Here is a 16007-nt window from a genome sequence, read left to right on the forward strand (position 1 = left end):
GCTGAATCTATATTCATACTGCGTTTGTGTTTTCCTCTTGACTAACCGTTATTATATGTGGGGGGCTACTATAACTTTTGGGGTTTCCCTGGAGGCAAGCCAGGTCTGTGTATTCCTCTAATAGGGGTAGTTAGATCTCCGGCTGGCGCGAGGTGTCTAGAGATCAACGTAGGCACACCCCCTGGCTACTTTTAGTTGCGTGTTAGGTTCAGCATCGTGGTTACCTGAGATACCATCTTCCTAGAGCTAGTCCGTTTTTGCCTGTGTCCCTGCCATTGGGAATCGTGACAGTATTGCCGGCCATAATTTATTTAGGTATTGGCTGAAGAAAGAGAGGAAAAAGAAGTTTCTGACACTTTTTTTTTTTTGCTCAGAAGTTCTGTCTAGCCATAATTGCAATCTGCTGACTTTTTTTTTTTTCCTCTCCTCTTAACCCCTGAATGGCTCAGATTTCAGCTGTTGAAAGATGGATATCCAGAGTTTAGCTTCTAATCTAAATACTCTTGCTTCTAAGGTTCAAAATATCCAAGACTATGTTATACATGGTCCTATGTCTGAACCCAAGATCCCTATACCTGTGTTCTTTTCTGGAGATAGATCTCGTTTTCTGAATTTTAAGCACAATTGTAAATTGTATCTTTCTCTGAGATCTCGTTCCGCTGGAGACCCCGCTCAGCAGGTTAAAATTGTTATTTCCTTGTTGCGGGGTGACCCCCAGAATTGGGCATTTGCATTGGCACCAGGGGATCCTGCGTTGCTCAGTGTGGATGCGTTTTTTCTGGCACTGGGGTTGCTCTATGAGGAACCTTATTTGGAGATTCAGGCTGAAAAGGCCTTGATAGCCCTCTCTCAAGGGCATGATGAAGCTGAAATATATTGTCAAAAATTTCGAAAATGGTCTGTGCTTACTCAGTGGAATGAGTGCGCCCTGGCGGCGAATTTCAGAGAAGGTCTCTCTGACGCCGTTAAAGATGTCATGGTGGGGTTTCCTACGCCCACAGGTCTGAATGAATCCATGACTATGGCTATTCAGATTGATCGGCGTTTACGGGAGCGCAAACCTGTGCACCATTTGGCGGTGTCCTCTGAGCAGGCACCGGAGATTATGCAATGTGATAGAATTCTGTCCAGAAGTGAACGGCAGAATTATAGGCGTAAAAATGGGTTGTGCTTCTACTGTGGTGATTCTGCTCATGTTATATCAGCATGCTCTAAACGCACAAAAAAGGTTGATGAGTCTTTTGCAATTGGCACCTTACAGTCTAAGTTTATTTTGTCTGTAACTTTGATCTGTTCGTTATCAACTATTACTGTGGATGCCTATGTGGATTCTGGCGCTTCCTTGAGTCTTATGGATTGGTCCTTTGCCAGACGATGTGGGTTTAGCCTAGAGCCTTTGGAAGTTCCTATCCCTCTGAAGGGTATCGACTCCACACCTTTGGCTAGGAATAAACCACAATTCTGGACACAAGTGACTATGTGTATGACTCCTGACCATCGGGAGGTGATTCGCTTCCTTGTGTTGCATAACTTGCATGATGTCTTAGTGCTTGGATTGCCATGGTTGCAAACTCATAATCCAGTCCTTGACTGGAAAACAATGTCTGTGTTAAGCTGGGGATGTCAGGGGGCTCATGGGGAAGTACCTTTGGTTTCCATTGCTTCATCTACTCCCTCTGAAGTTCCAGCATTTTTGTCTGACTATTGTGATGTTTTTGAGGAGCCTAAAATTAGTTCTCTCCCTCCTCACAGAGATTGTGATTGTGCTATAGACTTGATTCCGGGCAGCAAGTTTCCCAAGGGTCGTTTGTTCAATCTGTCTGTGCCTGAGCATGCTGCTATGCGAGAGTATATTAAGGAGTCCTTGGAAAAGGGACATATCCGTCCATCCTCATCCCCTTTAGGAGCAGGTTTTTTTTTCGTGGGTAAAAAAGATGGCTCCCTGAGGCCCTGTATTGATTATCGCCTGTTGAATAAGATTACAGTCAAATACCAGTATCCTTTGCCACTATTGACTGATTTATTTGCTCGTATTAAAGGGGCAAAGTGGTTCTCTAAGGTTGATCTTCGGGGTGCGTATAATTTGGTGCGGATTAAGCAGGGAGATGAGTGGAAAACTGCATTTAATACGCCCGAGGGCCATTTTGAGTATTTGGTAATGCCTTTTGGTCTTTCTAATGCCCCTTCAGTCTTTCAGTCCTTTATGCACGATATTTTCCGTAAATACCTGGATAAATTTATGATTGTGTATTTGGATGATATTTTGGTTTTTTCGGATGACTGGGAGTCGCATGTTCAACAGGTTAGGAAGGTTTTTCAGGTTTTGCGGTCAAATTCTTTGTTTGTAAAGGGTTCAAAGTGTATCTTTGGGGTTCAGAAGATCTCCTTTTTGGGGTACATTTTTTCCCCTTCTTCTGTTGAGATGGATCCTGTCAAGGTTCGGGCTATTTGTGATTGGACGCAGCCTACTTCCCTGAAGAGTCTTCAGAAGTTCTTGGGCTTTGCTAATTTCTATCGTCGATTTATAACTGGGTTTTCAGGTGTTGCTAAACCTCTGACTGATTTGACTAAGAAGGGTGCTGATGTTGCCAACTGGTCCTCTGCGGCTGTGGAGGCCTTTCGAGAGCTTAAGCGCCGCTTTTCTTCTGCTCCTGTGTTGCGCCAGCCTGATGTTTCGCTCCCTTTTCAGGTTGAGGTTGATGCTTCCGAGACTGGAGCGGGGGCGGTTTTGTCGCAGAGAAGTCCCGATTGCTCAGTGATGAGACCATGTGCATTCTTCTCTCGAAAATTTTCGCCCGCCGAGCGAAATTATGATGTCGGTAATCGGGAGCTCTTGGCCATGAAGTGGGCATTTGAGGAGTGGCGTCATTGGCTTGAGGGTGCTAGACATCAGGTGGTGGTCTTGACTGATCACAAGAATTTGATTTACCTTGAGTCTGCCAGACGTCTGAATCCTAGACAGGCGCGCTGGTCATTGTTTTTCTCCCGGTTTAATTTTGTGGTTTCATACTTGCCGGGCTCGAAAAATGTGAAGGCAGATGCTCTTTCTAGGAGTTTTGAGCCTGACTCCTCTGGTGATTCTGAGCCTACGGGTATCCTTAAGGATGGAGTGATTTTGTCTGCTGTCTCCCCAGACTTGCGACGTGCTTTGCAGGAGTTTCAGACTGATAGGCCTGATCGTTGTCCGTCTGGGAGATTGTTTGTTCCAGATGAGTGGACCAGTAGAGTCATCTCAGAGGTTCATTCTTCTGTGTTGGCAGGCCACCCTGGAATTTTTGGTACCAGAGATTTGGTGGCCAGGTCCTTCTGGTGGCCTTCCCTGTCCCGGGATGTGCGTACCTTTGTACAGTCTTGTGATGTTTGTGCTCGGGCCAAGCCTTGCTGTTCTCGGGCTAGTGGACTGTTGTTGTCCTTGCCTATTCCGAAGAGGCCGTGGACGCACATCTCTATGGACTTTATCTCGGATCTCCCGGTTTCTGAGAAAATGTCCGTCATTTGGGTGGTGTGTGACCGTTTTTCTAAGATGGTTCATTTGGTACCCTTGCCCAAATTGCCTTCTTCATCGGAGTTGGTTCATTTATTTTTTCAGAATGTAGTTCGCTTACATGGTATCCCGGAAAACATCGTTTCTGACAGGGGATCTCAATTTGTGTCTAGGTTCTGGCGAGCGTTCTGTGCCAGGATGGGCATTGATTTGTCTTTTTCGTCTGTGTTCCATCCTCAGACTAATGGCCAGACGAAGCGGACTAATCAGACCTTGGAGACTTATTTGAGGTGTTTTGTGTCTGCTGATCAGGATGATTGGGTCGCCTTTTTGCCGTTGGCAGAGTTTGCCCTCAATAATCGGGCCAGTTCAGCCACTCTGGTTTCTCCTTTCTTTTGTAATTCAGGGTTTCACCCTCGTTTTTCATCTGGCCAGGTGGAATCTTCGGATTGTCCTGGAGTGGATACTGTGGTGGATAGAATGCACCAGATTTGGAGTCATGTGGTGGACAATTTGAAGTTGTCTCAGGAGAAGACTCAGCAGTTTGCTAATCATCATCGTCGTGTGGGTCAGCATCTCCGTGTTGGAGACTTGGTGTGGTTATCTTCTCGTTTTGTCCCTATGAAGGTCTCTTCTCCTAAGTTCAAACCTCGGTTCATAGGTCCTTATAAGATTTTGGAGATTCTTAATCCTGTATCTTTTCGTTTGGACCTTCCAGCATCTTTCACCATTCATAATGTCTTCCATCGGTCGTTGTTGCGGAGGTACGAGGTACCGGTTGTTCCTTCTGTTGAGCCTCCTGCTCCTGTGCTGGTGGAGGGTGAATTGGAGTATGTTGTGGAGAAGATTTTGGACTCTCGCATTTCCAGACGGAGACTTCAATATTTGGTTAAATGGAAGGGATACGGTCAGGAGGATAATTCTTGGGTGACTGCCTCTGATGTTCATGCCTCTGATTTGGTTCGCGCCTTTCTTAGGGCGCATCCAGATCGCCCTGGTGGTTCTCATGAGGGTTCGGTGCCCCCTCCTTAAGGGGGGGGTACTGTTGTGAATTCTGTTTTTGGGCTCCCTCTGGTGGCTACTGGTGGTACTGACTGACTTTGTCTTGTGCACCTGTTGTCATCAGGAAATTGGGAGTTTCCTATTTAGTCTGGCTTCTCAGTCATTCTAGTGCCGGCAATCAATGTTATCAGAGCACCTCTGTTGCTTGCTACCTGCTCCAAGTCTGCAATTCAGCTAAGTTGAAGCTTTGGCTTTTTTTTGTGTTTGTTTTGTCCAGCATGCATTTATATTTCTTGTGCAGCTGGAAGCTCTAGTGATCTGAAATTACTACTCCGGTGTCATGAGTTGACAACGGAGTCAAGGTAATTTCAGGATGGCTGTTTAAGGGTTTTGAGGTAACCGCGAAGTCCTCTTTTGTATTTTCCACTATCTAGTTAGAGGGCCTCGCTTTGCTGAATCTATATTCATACTGCGTTTGTGTTTTCCTCTTGACTAACCGTTATTATATGTGGGGGGCTACTATAACTTTTGGGGTTTCCCTGGAGGCAAGCCAGGTCTGTGTATTCCTCTAATAGGGGTAGTTAGATCTCCGGCTGGCGCGAAGTGTCTAGAGATCAACGTAGGCACACCCCCTGGCTACTTTTAGTTGCGTGTTAGGTTCAGCATCACGGTTACCTGAGATACCATCTTCCTAGAGCTAGTCCGTTTTTGCCTGTGTCCCTGCCATTGGGAATCATGACAGCAACCAATCAGAAAAGTGCCTCACACCACGAAGGCATATATCTTTGTCCACCCTGAGCGGGTGTAGGATGCTGGTGACGTCACTTATCTCCGGACATTATCTCCGGACAAAGCCACGGAAGTTGGCACAAATTGCCTGAAGTAGTATTCTAGGCAATTATATATTAGATTTTAATGTTATCAGTGTTTACCTTTGAACGTTTATATTGTATTGTCCTGTCACCAGCCATGTGTACGATTATCGGCCGAAAGCCTCTCTGGAACCAATAATCACCCCATGTAAAGGTATCTTTATAAGTTAAAGATTCAGAATACTATGACTTTTATCATATCCTGAACAGTCAAGTTTTTTATGAACCGTTAAGGTTTTCTGGTTGAAGTAAAAAAAACTCTGAGTGTTTACAGTTTGAAACCATAAAATGTTGAAAAATTATGTCATTCTTGAGTATATCACTCAATGGTGCTCATAAACATGTCAAATTTGATCTATAATATACTTTAATATACGTTACTTTAATCTTTAATATACTTAAGAACAGGGCCACAGACATCACACAGGGGGTCTGAAACACCGCACAGTGGTCCAAAATATCGCTGTGCTCTGCCTGGAGCCCCATATGCTGCCTGGGGCCCCTGTGCTCTGCCTGGGGCCCCTGTGCTCTGCCTGGGGCCCCATGTTCTGCCTGGGGCCCCTGTGCTCTGCCTGGGGCCACTGTGCTCTGCCTGGGGCCCCATATGCTGCCTGGGGCCCCTGTGCTCTGCCTGGGGCCCCATATGCTGCCTGGTGCCCCTGTGCTCTGCCTGGGGCCCCATAGGCTGCCTGGGGCCCCTGTGCTCTACCTGGGACCACTGTGCTCTGCCTGGGGCCCCATATGCTGCCTGGGGCCCCTGTGCTCTGCCTGGGGCCCCATATGCTGCCTGGTGCCCCTGTGCTCTGCCTGGGGCCCCATAGGCTGCCTGGGGCCCCTGTGCTCTGCCTGGGACCACTGTGCTCTGCCTGGGGCCCCATATGCTGCCTGGGGCCCCTGTGCTCTGCCTGGGGCCACTGTGCTCTGCCTGGGGCCCCATATGCTGCCTGGGGCCCCTGTGCTCTGCCTGGGGCCCCATATGCTGCCTGGTGCCCCTGTGCTCTGCCTGGGGCCCCATATGCTGCCTGGGGCCCCTGTGCTCTGCCTGGGACCACTGTGCTCTGCCTGGGGCCCCATATGCTGCCTGGGGCCCCTGTGCTCTGCCTGGGGCCACTGTGCTCTGCCTGGGGCCCCATATGCTGCCTGGGGCCCCTGTGCTCTGCCTGGGGCCCCATATGCTGCCTGGGGCCACTCTGCTCTGCCTGGGGCCCCATGTTCTGCCTGGGGCCCCTGTGCTCTGCCTGGGGCCACTGTGCTCTGCCTGGGGCCCCATATGCTGCCTGGGGCCCCTGTGCTCTGCCTGGGGCCCCTGTGCTCTGCCTGGGGCCCCATGTTCTGCCTGGGGCCACTGTGCTCTGCCTGGGGCCCCATAGGCTGCCTGGGGCCCCTGTGCTCTGACTGGGACCACTGTGCTCTGACTGGGGCCCCATATGCTGCCTGGGGCCCCTGTGCTCTGCCTGGGGCCACTGTGCTCTGCCTGGGGCCCCATATGCTGCCTGGGGCCCCTGTGCTCTGCCTGGGGCCCCATATGCTGCCTGGGGCCCCTGTGCTCTGCCTGGGGCCCCATAGGCTGCCTGGGGCCCCTGTGCTCTACCTGGGACCACTGTGCTCTGCCTTGGGCCCCATATGCTGCCTGGGGCCCCTGTGCTCTGCCTGGGTGTAGGACACTGGTGACGTCACTTATCTCCGGACATTAGCTCCGGACATTAGCTCCAAACATTATCTCCGGACATTAGCTCCGGACAAAGCCACGGAAGTTGGCACAAATTGCAGGAAGTAGTATTCTAGGCAATTATATATTAGATAATTTGCTTATTCAATAAATCAGCTAGGTATGCTTCCAGGCTACTAGATGTATATGCAAATTTAAACTAATACATGAATTCCTCCTATATCACATCCAATAAATAGGAACCAATATGAAGGATCACTTATCTGATATAGGATGCGCCCCTATATCTCATAAGTGATCTTTCATATTGGTTTTCTACAGAAATCACTGGGAAGGTGTTTTTTAATATTTAAAAAAAAATATATATTTTTATAGTGAATTCATGTGCACTAAATTGTTTAAAATTCTCCTTTATAAACTCAAACAAACGTGGTTTACCTGCATATAAGGGGTATCAGCGTACTCAGAACAAATCGTACAACAACTTTTCTCCTGTTACCCTTGGTAAAATAAAACAAATTGGATCTGAAATAAATGTTTTGTTAAAAAAAGTTAAATGTTCATTTTTTTTAAACATTCCAAAAATTCCTGTGAAACACCTGAAGGGTTAATAAACTTCTTGAATGTGGTTTTGAGCACCTGGATGGGTGCAGTTTTTAGAATGGTGTTACATTGGGGTATTTTCTATCATATAGACTCCCCAAGTGATTCAAATGAGATGTGGTCCCTAAAAATAATGGTGTTGTAAAAATGATAAATTGCTGTTTAACTTTTAACTCCCTAACAAAAAAAAAGTTGGGATTCAAAATTGTGCTTATGTAAAGTAGACATGTGGGAAATGTTAATTATTAAGTACTTTGTGTGACATACAGGTCCTTCTCAAAAAATTTGCATATAGTGTTAAATTTCATTATTTACCATAATGTAATGATTACAATTAAACTTTCATATATTATAGATTCATTATCCACCAACTGAAATTTGTCAGGTCTTTTATTGTTTTAATACTGATGATTTTGGCATACAACTCCTGATAACCCAAAAAACCTGTCTCAATAAATTAGCATATCAAGAAAAGGTTCTCTAAACGACCTATTACCCTAATCTTCTGAATCAACTAATTAACTCTAAACACATGCAAAAGATACCTGAGGCTTTTAAAAACTCCCTGCCTGGTTCATTACTCAAAACCCCCATCATGGGTAAGACTAGCGACCTGACAGATGTCAAGAAGGCCATCATTGACACCCTCAAGCAAGAGGGTAAGACCCAGAAAGAAATTTCTCAACAAATAGGCTGTTCCCAGAGTGCTGTATCAAGGCACCTCAATGGTAAGTCTGTTGGAAGGAAACAATGTGGCAGAAAACGCTGTACAACGAGAAGAGGTGACCGGACCCTGAGGAAGATTGTGGAGAAGGACCGATTCCAGACCTTGGGGAACCTGAGGAAGCAGTGGACTGAGTGGAAACATCCAGACCCACCGTGCACAGGCGTGTGCAGGAAATGGGCTACAGGTGCCGCATTCCCCAGGTAAAGCCACTTTTGAACCATAAACAGCGGCAGAAGCGCCTGACCTGGGCTACAGAGAAGCAGCACTGGACTGTTGCTAAGTGGTCCCAAGTACTTTTTTCTGATGAAAGCAAATTTTGCATGTCATTCGGAAATCAAGGTGCCAGAGTCTGGAGGAAGACTGGGGAGAAGGAAATGCCAAAATGCCTGAAGTCCAGTGTCAAGTACCCACAGTCAGTGATGGTGTGGGGTGCCATGTCAGCTGCTGGTGTTGGTCCACTGTGTTTCATCAAGGGCAGGGTCAATGCAGCTAGCTATCAGGAGATTTTGGAGCACTTCATGCTTCCATCGGCTGAAATGCTTTATGGAGATGAAGATTTCATTTTTCAGCACGACCTGGCACCTGCTCACAGTGCCAAAACCACTGGTAAATGGTTTACTGACCATGGTATTACTGTACTCAATTGGCCTGCCAACTCTGCTGACCTGAACCCCATAGAGAATCTGTGGGATATTGTGAAGAGAAAGTTGAGAGACGCAAGACCCAACACTCTGGATGAGCTTAAGGCCGCTATTGAAGCATCCTGGGCCTCCATAACATCTCAGCAGTGTCACAGGCTGATTGCCTCCATGCCACGCCGCATTGAAGCAGTCATTTCTGCCAAAGGATTCCCGACCAAGTATTGAGTGCATAACTGAACATTATTATTTGATGGTTTTTTTGTTTGTTATTAAAAAATACTTTTATTTGATTGGACGGGTGAAATATGCTAATTTATTGAGACAGGTTTTAATACTGATGATTTTGGCATACAACTCCTGATAACCCAAAAAACCTGTCTCAATAAATTAGCATATTTCACCCGTCCAATCAAATAAAAGTGTTTTTTAATAACAAACAAAAAAACCATCAAATAATAATGTTCAGTTATGCACTCAATACTTGGTCGGGAATCCTTTGGCAGAAATGACTGCTTCAATGCGGCGTGGCATGGAGGCAATCAGCCTGTGACACTGCTGAGATGTTATGGAGGCCCAGGATGCTTCAATAGCGGCCTTAAGCTCATCCAGAGTGTTGGGTCTTGCATCTCTCAACTTTCTCTTCACAATATCCCACAGATTCTCTATGGGGTTCAGGTCAGCAGAGTTGGCAGGCCAATTGAGCACAGTAATACCATGGTCAGTAAACCATTTACCAGTGGTTTTGGCACTGTGAGCAGGTGCCAGGTCGTGCTGAAAAATGAAATCTTCATCTCCATAAAGCATTTCAGCCGATGGAAGCATGAAGTGCTCCAAAATCTCCTGATAGCTAGCTGCATTGACCCTGCCCTTGATGAAACACAGTGGACCAACACCAGCAGCTGACATGGCACCCCACACCATCACTGACTGTGGGTACTTGACACTGGACTTCAGGCATTTTGGCATTTCCTTCTCCCCAGTCTTCCTCCAGACTCTGGCACCTTGATTTCCGAATGACATGCAAAATTTGCTTTCATCAGAAAAAAGTACTTGGGACCACTTAGCAACAGTCCAGTGCTGCTTCTCTGTAGCCCAGGTCAGGCGCTTCTGCCGCTGTTTATGGTTCAAAAGTGGCTTTACCTGGGGAATGCGGCACCTATAGCCCATTTCCTGCACACGCCTGTGCACGGTGGGTCTGGATGTTTCCACTCAGTCCACTGCTTCCTCAGGTTCCCCAAGGTCTGGAATCGGTCCTTCTCCACAATCTTCCTCAGGGTCCGGTCACCTCTTCTCGTTGTACAGCGTTTTCTGCCACATTGTTTCCTTCCAACAGACTTACCATTGAGGTGCCTTGATACAGCACTCTGGGAACAGCCTATTTGTTGAGAAATTTCTTTCTGGGTCTTACCCTCTTGCTTGAGGGTGTCAATGATGGCCTTCTTGACATCTGTCAGGTCGCTAGTCTTACCCATGATGGGGGTTTTGAGTAATGAACCAGGCAGGGAGTTTTTAAAAGCCTCAGGTATCTTTTGCATGTGTTTAGAGTTAATTAGTTGATTCAGAAGATTAGGGTAATAGGTCGTTTAGAGAACCTTTTCTTGATATGCTAATTTATTGAGACAGGTTTTTTGGGTTATCAGGAGTTGTATGCCAAAATCATCAGTATTAAAACAATAAAAGACCTGACAAATTTCAGTTGGTGGATAATGAATCTATAATATATGAAAGTTTAATTGTAATCATTACATTATGGTAAATAATGAAATTTAACACTATATGCTAATTTTTTGAGAAGGACCTGTATCTCTGTGATTTAAGAGTATGAAAATTCAAAGTTGGAAAATTGCGAAATGTTCAAAGTTTTCGCCAAATTTCATTTTTTTTCACAACTAAATGCAAATCATCTAAAAGAAATTTTACTGCTATCATGAAATACAATATCTCACAAGAAAATAGTGTCAGAATCACTGGGATCCATGGAAGTGTTCCAGAGTCATTACCTCATAAAGGGACAGTGGTCAGAATTGTAAAAATTGTCCCGGTCATTAACATGCAAACCACCCTTGAGGGTAAAGGTGTTAAAGCTCTCCAGGCGAAGTGGATCCTCTATGCCTCAGGTACGGGTTGGCATACTGAACCCTGGTGTTGGTGCATCAAGAAAGAAGGCACGTGGGTAACGAGAACCGTAAAGGGTCACCAGGAATCACAGGATCAGTACAATGGATGAAGTGTAATCCAACAGGGATGAATTCAACAACAAACACTGAGCACAAACAGCCAGATGGTGGATCACACCTAACATAGGACTAGGAGTTTAAGTCCCAAGACCCAGGTGTGTGTAACAATGGGCCTTAAATAGGTTTAGGTAGATGATGTCATTGATCCGTGGAGGGCCACTTGCAAGACCCATTTCTGGCGCGATGCTGTGCCCTTAGTGTTAGGCTTATGCCTATGAGTAAGGGCGCAGCATCACACCAGAAACGCAAAGGATTTTTAATTCACTTCCCTGTTTTTAGCTGCACTTTATGTCTGAATAAGAGAACAATCACTTTCACCAACCTCCTTGTAGTGTCTGAAAAATCCTTTCCTTTTCTAACTGTTCACGGCTGAGTTCACCAGCAGGATTGGCACCCACATGGTTTCATTACTCTCAGCCTCAGCATACAGTTTTCAATGCTACGGTGAAACTTCCTGACCCTCTCCTCTGCAACTTATGTAATATAAGATATATTACAGATTTTCATGTGCACTATTCATTTATGAAATCAAAATTATTACAACAGTTACTCTTTCCATTTCCTGTAATCTGTAATAGCCCAAGTTGCCATGTTCCATTTATAATACTACAAAATTTACACGTCTAAACTGCACTAATGACATCCTAACAAACGATATAGCTTCATAACTAGACAAAGATTTCCTGCAGTCCTATATCAAATAAAATTAAATTGTGCTTTCAACATTAATTATGCCAGATGACAAGCTCAGCTCTGCCACACATGTAACAATGCATATTTTAGTACCTCTCGTTGTTTCACCAAGAACGAGTCGATAAGATTCCTCTGGTCATTTACATCCAGTTGTTCCCTGAAGTTGGTGAAGGTCTCTCGAATGAATGTGTGCACATCATTTAGGTTCAAGCGCACCTCTTCAGCCACATTCGTAAACCAGCACATCACAGATGGATATGTGTTATAAAGCTGCACAGAAAAAATAGATGACCTTTGTATTTTTATTTCTAACAAGGAATATTCCTAAAACTGTTATCGAAAATACAAAAGTTTCACTTATATACGCAGGATGGTTGCAATTGTTTTTTGTCACTTGAAAAAGACACTTGTCCAGCGTTGAAACGCATTGTGGAAATAAAAGCCTTCAACTCATCTTGGTCTTAACGATTCTTCATTACAGCAGCAGAGTCTGATACTGTAAGGGGGTCATTGTAGCCGTACTGGACCCCTAAGCATGTGTAAGGAAGCAAGCAGGTGCGTAGGATGTAGTGACACATAGGAGGCTGAGCAAGGGTTAACAGGTTCTTTATATAAAACAGTGATGGTACAAGCAGGGGGGTAAAGGATGTGAACTTGAGGATGGGGGAGAGTCAAAGGCAGAAGATAATAATAGGTTATCTTAGCAGTCTCTGTGCGGTGGAGGAAGGTGGCTGGAAGATCCCTCGGCAGTGCAGCAGGCAGCACGAGATGTCTCCGATCTGCTGCCGCAAAAGGGCAATGCACTGTCTCCTTGCAGTGATGAATCCTCCGGGTCCTTCGGCACGTGGTCTCCTGATCCGGGCCCATAGTGGGGTAGAGATGAAGGTCGGCAGCCCAGTGGAAGAAGCAGAAAGTTCAGTAGACAAGGCCACAGTAGAAACACACAGTCGAGGGGACTGTGAGGCACCGTGAGGATGGGACTAAGCGGTGCCTCCATGGTGGTGAGCGGAGCCAAGGTATGCACTCTATCCTGGTCACTACCAGGTGCGGACTCCCCCACTCTTTCCGCTCACCATTCCACAGGCGAGACCCTTCGAGGAGAGTGTGACTGTTTCTTTTTCTCCCGTGTGATTTGATGCCAGACAAAATTCACTTGGTCATAGCAATTGGGGGGTTTGCTGTTATGGACCTGGTGGTTAGGAGCACCCGGAATGACCTGATGGTCAAACTAGAAATCTGAGACAAGCTCTGGGGAAATGGGAACTCTACTGACCGCAACCCTACTCCTATCACACACACTAGAAATAGCCGTGGAGCGTACCTAACTCTCCCTAGACGCCTCTTCACAGCCTAAGAGCTAACTACCCCTAAATATAGAAATAAAAGCCTTACCTTGCCTCAGAGAAATTCCCCAAAGGAAAAGGCAGCCCCCCACAAATACTGACTGTGAGATAAGAGGAAAGTCACAAACACAGGAATGAAACAGGTTTTAGCAAAGGAGGCCCAATATTCACTAAATAGTCAGAGGATAGCAAAGGGAACTATGCGGTCAGTACAAAAACTACAAAATACCATGCAGAGTGTGCAAAAAGACCTCCACACCGACTCACGGTGTGGAGGTGCAACTCTGCACCCCCAGAGCTTCCAGCTAGCAAGGAAATATCATGATAGCAAGCTGGACTAGAACTTAGAATGTACTAAGAAGTATATTCAGAAAGCAATGAACAACAAATGAACTAGCAGGGACTTAGCTTCTGCTGGAGTAGATAGGTCCTCAGAGAAATCCAAGAGAGATCTGAACCAATGCTGAGACATTGACAGCTGGCATGAAGTAACGATCTGAGTGGAGTTAAATAGGGAAGCCAGCATAGCAATAAATGAGGGCAGCTGGAAAAGCCAACCTCAAGGACCAGCAGTTCCACTCAAAGCCACCAGAGGATGTCCAAGGACAGAACTCAACAAAGTACCATTCATGACCACAGGAGGGAGCCCGAGAACAGAATTCACAACAGTACCCCCCCCTTGAGGAGGGGTCACCGAACCCTCACCAGAGCCCCCAGGCCGATCAGGACAAGCCAAATGAAAGGTACGAACTAAATCGGCAGCATGGACATCGGAGGCAACAATCCAGGAATTATCCTCCTGACCATAGCCCTTCCATTTAACCAGGTACTGAAGCTTCCGTCTCGAAATACGAGAATCCAAAATCTTCTCCACCACATACTCCAACTCCCCCTCGACCAACACTGGAGCAGGAGGATCAACGGAAGGAACCATAGGCGCCACATATCTCCGCAACAACGACCTATGGAACACATTTTGGATGGCAAAAGAAGCTGGAAGGACCAAACGAAATGACACAGGATTGAGGATTTCAGAAATCTTATAAGGACCAATGAAACGAGGCTTAAACTTAGGAGAAGAAACCTTCATAGGAACATAACGAGAAGACAACCAAACCAAATCCCCAACACGAAGACGGGGACCAACACAGCGACGGCGGTTAGCGAAACGTTGAGCCGTCTCCTGGGACAACGTCAAATTGTCCACTACGTGAGTCCAAATTTGCTGCAGCCTGTCCACCACAGAATCCACACCAGGACAGTCAGAAGGCTCAACCTGCCCTGAAGAAAAACGAGGATGAAAACCAGAATTACAATAAAAAGGCGAAACCAAAGTAGCCAAACTAGCCCGATTATTAAGGGCGAACTCAGCCAATGGCAAGAAGGTCACCCAATCATCCTGATCAGCAGAAACAAAGCATCTCAGATAGGTTTCCAAGGTCTGATTGGTTCGTTCGGTTTGGCCATTTGTCTGAGGATGGAAAGCCGAAGAAAAAGACAAATCAATGCCCATCTTAGCACAAAAGGACCGCCAAAACCTAGAAACAAATTGGGAACCTCTGTCCGACACAATGTTCTCCGGAATGCCGGGCAAACGAACCACATGCTGAAAAAATAGTGGAACCAAATCAGAGGAGAAAGGTAATTTAGGCAAGGGTACCAAATGGACCATCTTAGAAAAGCGATCGCACACCCCCCAGATGACAGACATCCTTTGAGAGACAGGAAGATCAGAAATAAAATCCATGGAAATATGCGTCCAGGGCCTCTTCGGGACCGGCAAAGGCAAAAGTAACCCACTGGCACTAGAACAGCAAGGTTTGGCCCAGGCACAAGTCCCACAGGACTGCACAAAAGAACGCACATCCCGTGACAAGGAAGGCCACCAAAAGGACCTAGCCACCAAATCTCTGGTACCAAAAATCCCAGGATGACCAGCAAACACAGAACAATGAACCTCAGAAATAACTCTACTAGTCCATCTATCATGGACAAACAGTTTCTCCACTGGACAACGATCAGGTCTATCAGCCTGAAACTCCTGCAGCACTCGCCGCAGATCAGGGGAGATGGCAGACAGAATCACCCCCTCTTTGAGAATACCAGCCGACTCAGGGACTCCCGGAGAATCAGGCACAAAACTCCTAGAAAGAGCATCCGCCTTCACATTCTTAGAACCCGGAAGGTACGAGACCACAAAATCGAAACGGAAGAAAAACAGCGACCATCGAGCCTGTCTAGGATTCAACCGCTTGGCAGACTCGAGATAAGTCAGATTCTTGTGATCCGTCAAGACCACCACGCGATGTTTGGCTCCCTCAAGCCAACGTCGCCACTCCTTAAATGCCCACTTCATAGCCAACAACTCCCGATTGCCAACATCATAATTACGCTCAGCAGGCGAAAACTTTCTAGAAAAGAAAGCACATGGCTTCATCACAGAGCCATCAGAACTTCTTTGAGACAAAACAGCCCCTGCTCCAATCTCAGAAGCATCAACCTCGACCTGAAAAGGGAGCGAAACATCTGGCTGACGCAACACAGGGGCCGAAGAAAAACGACGTTTCAGCTCCAGAAAAGCCTCTACAGCCGCAGAGGACCAGTTCACCACATCAGCACCTTTCTTTGTCAAATCAGTCAAAGGCTTAACCACACTAGAAAAATTAGCGATGAAGCGACGGTAAAAATTAGCAAAGCCCAGGAATTTCTGAAGACTCTTCACAGATGTAGGTTGAG

The 16007-nt window shown here is 46.3% G+C and overlaps 1 protein-coding gene across 2 annotated transcripts in view; it reads right to left on the reverse strand.

The window, feature by feature from the left end:
- LOC143808681 (cytochrome P450 2K1-like) overlaps window positions 1–16007 on the reverse strand; it is a 170553-nt gene that overhangs the window by 59985 nt on the left and 94561 nt on the right. For both annotated transcript variants that reach the window (XM_077291588.1, XM_077291587.1), the window contains exon 6: window positions 12022–12198. In XM_077291588.1, coding sequence (XP_077147703.1) covers window positions 12022–12198 — 177 coding nt within the window. The remainder of the gene's footprint in view (window positions 1–12021; window positions 12199–16007) is intronic.

This window comes from Ranitomeya variabilis, chromosome 2 (genome assembly GCF_051348905.1).
Source record: "Ranitomeya variabilis isolate aRanVar5 chromosome 2, aRanVar5.hap1, whole genome shotgun sequence".
NCBI classification, from domain to species: Eukaryota; Metazoa; Chordata; class Amphibia; order Anura; family Dendrobatidae; genus Ranitomeya; species Ranitomeya variabilis.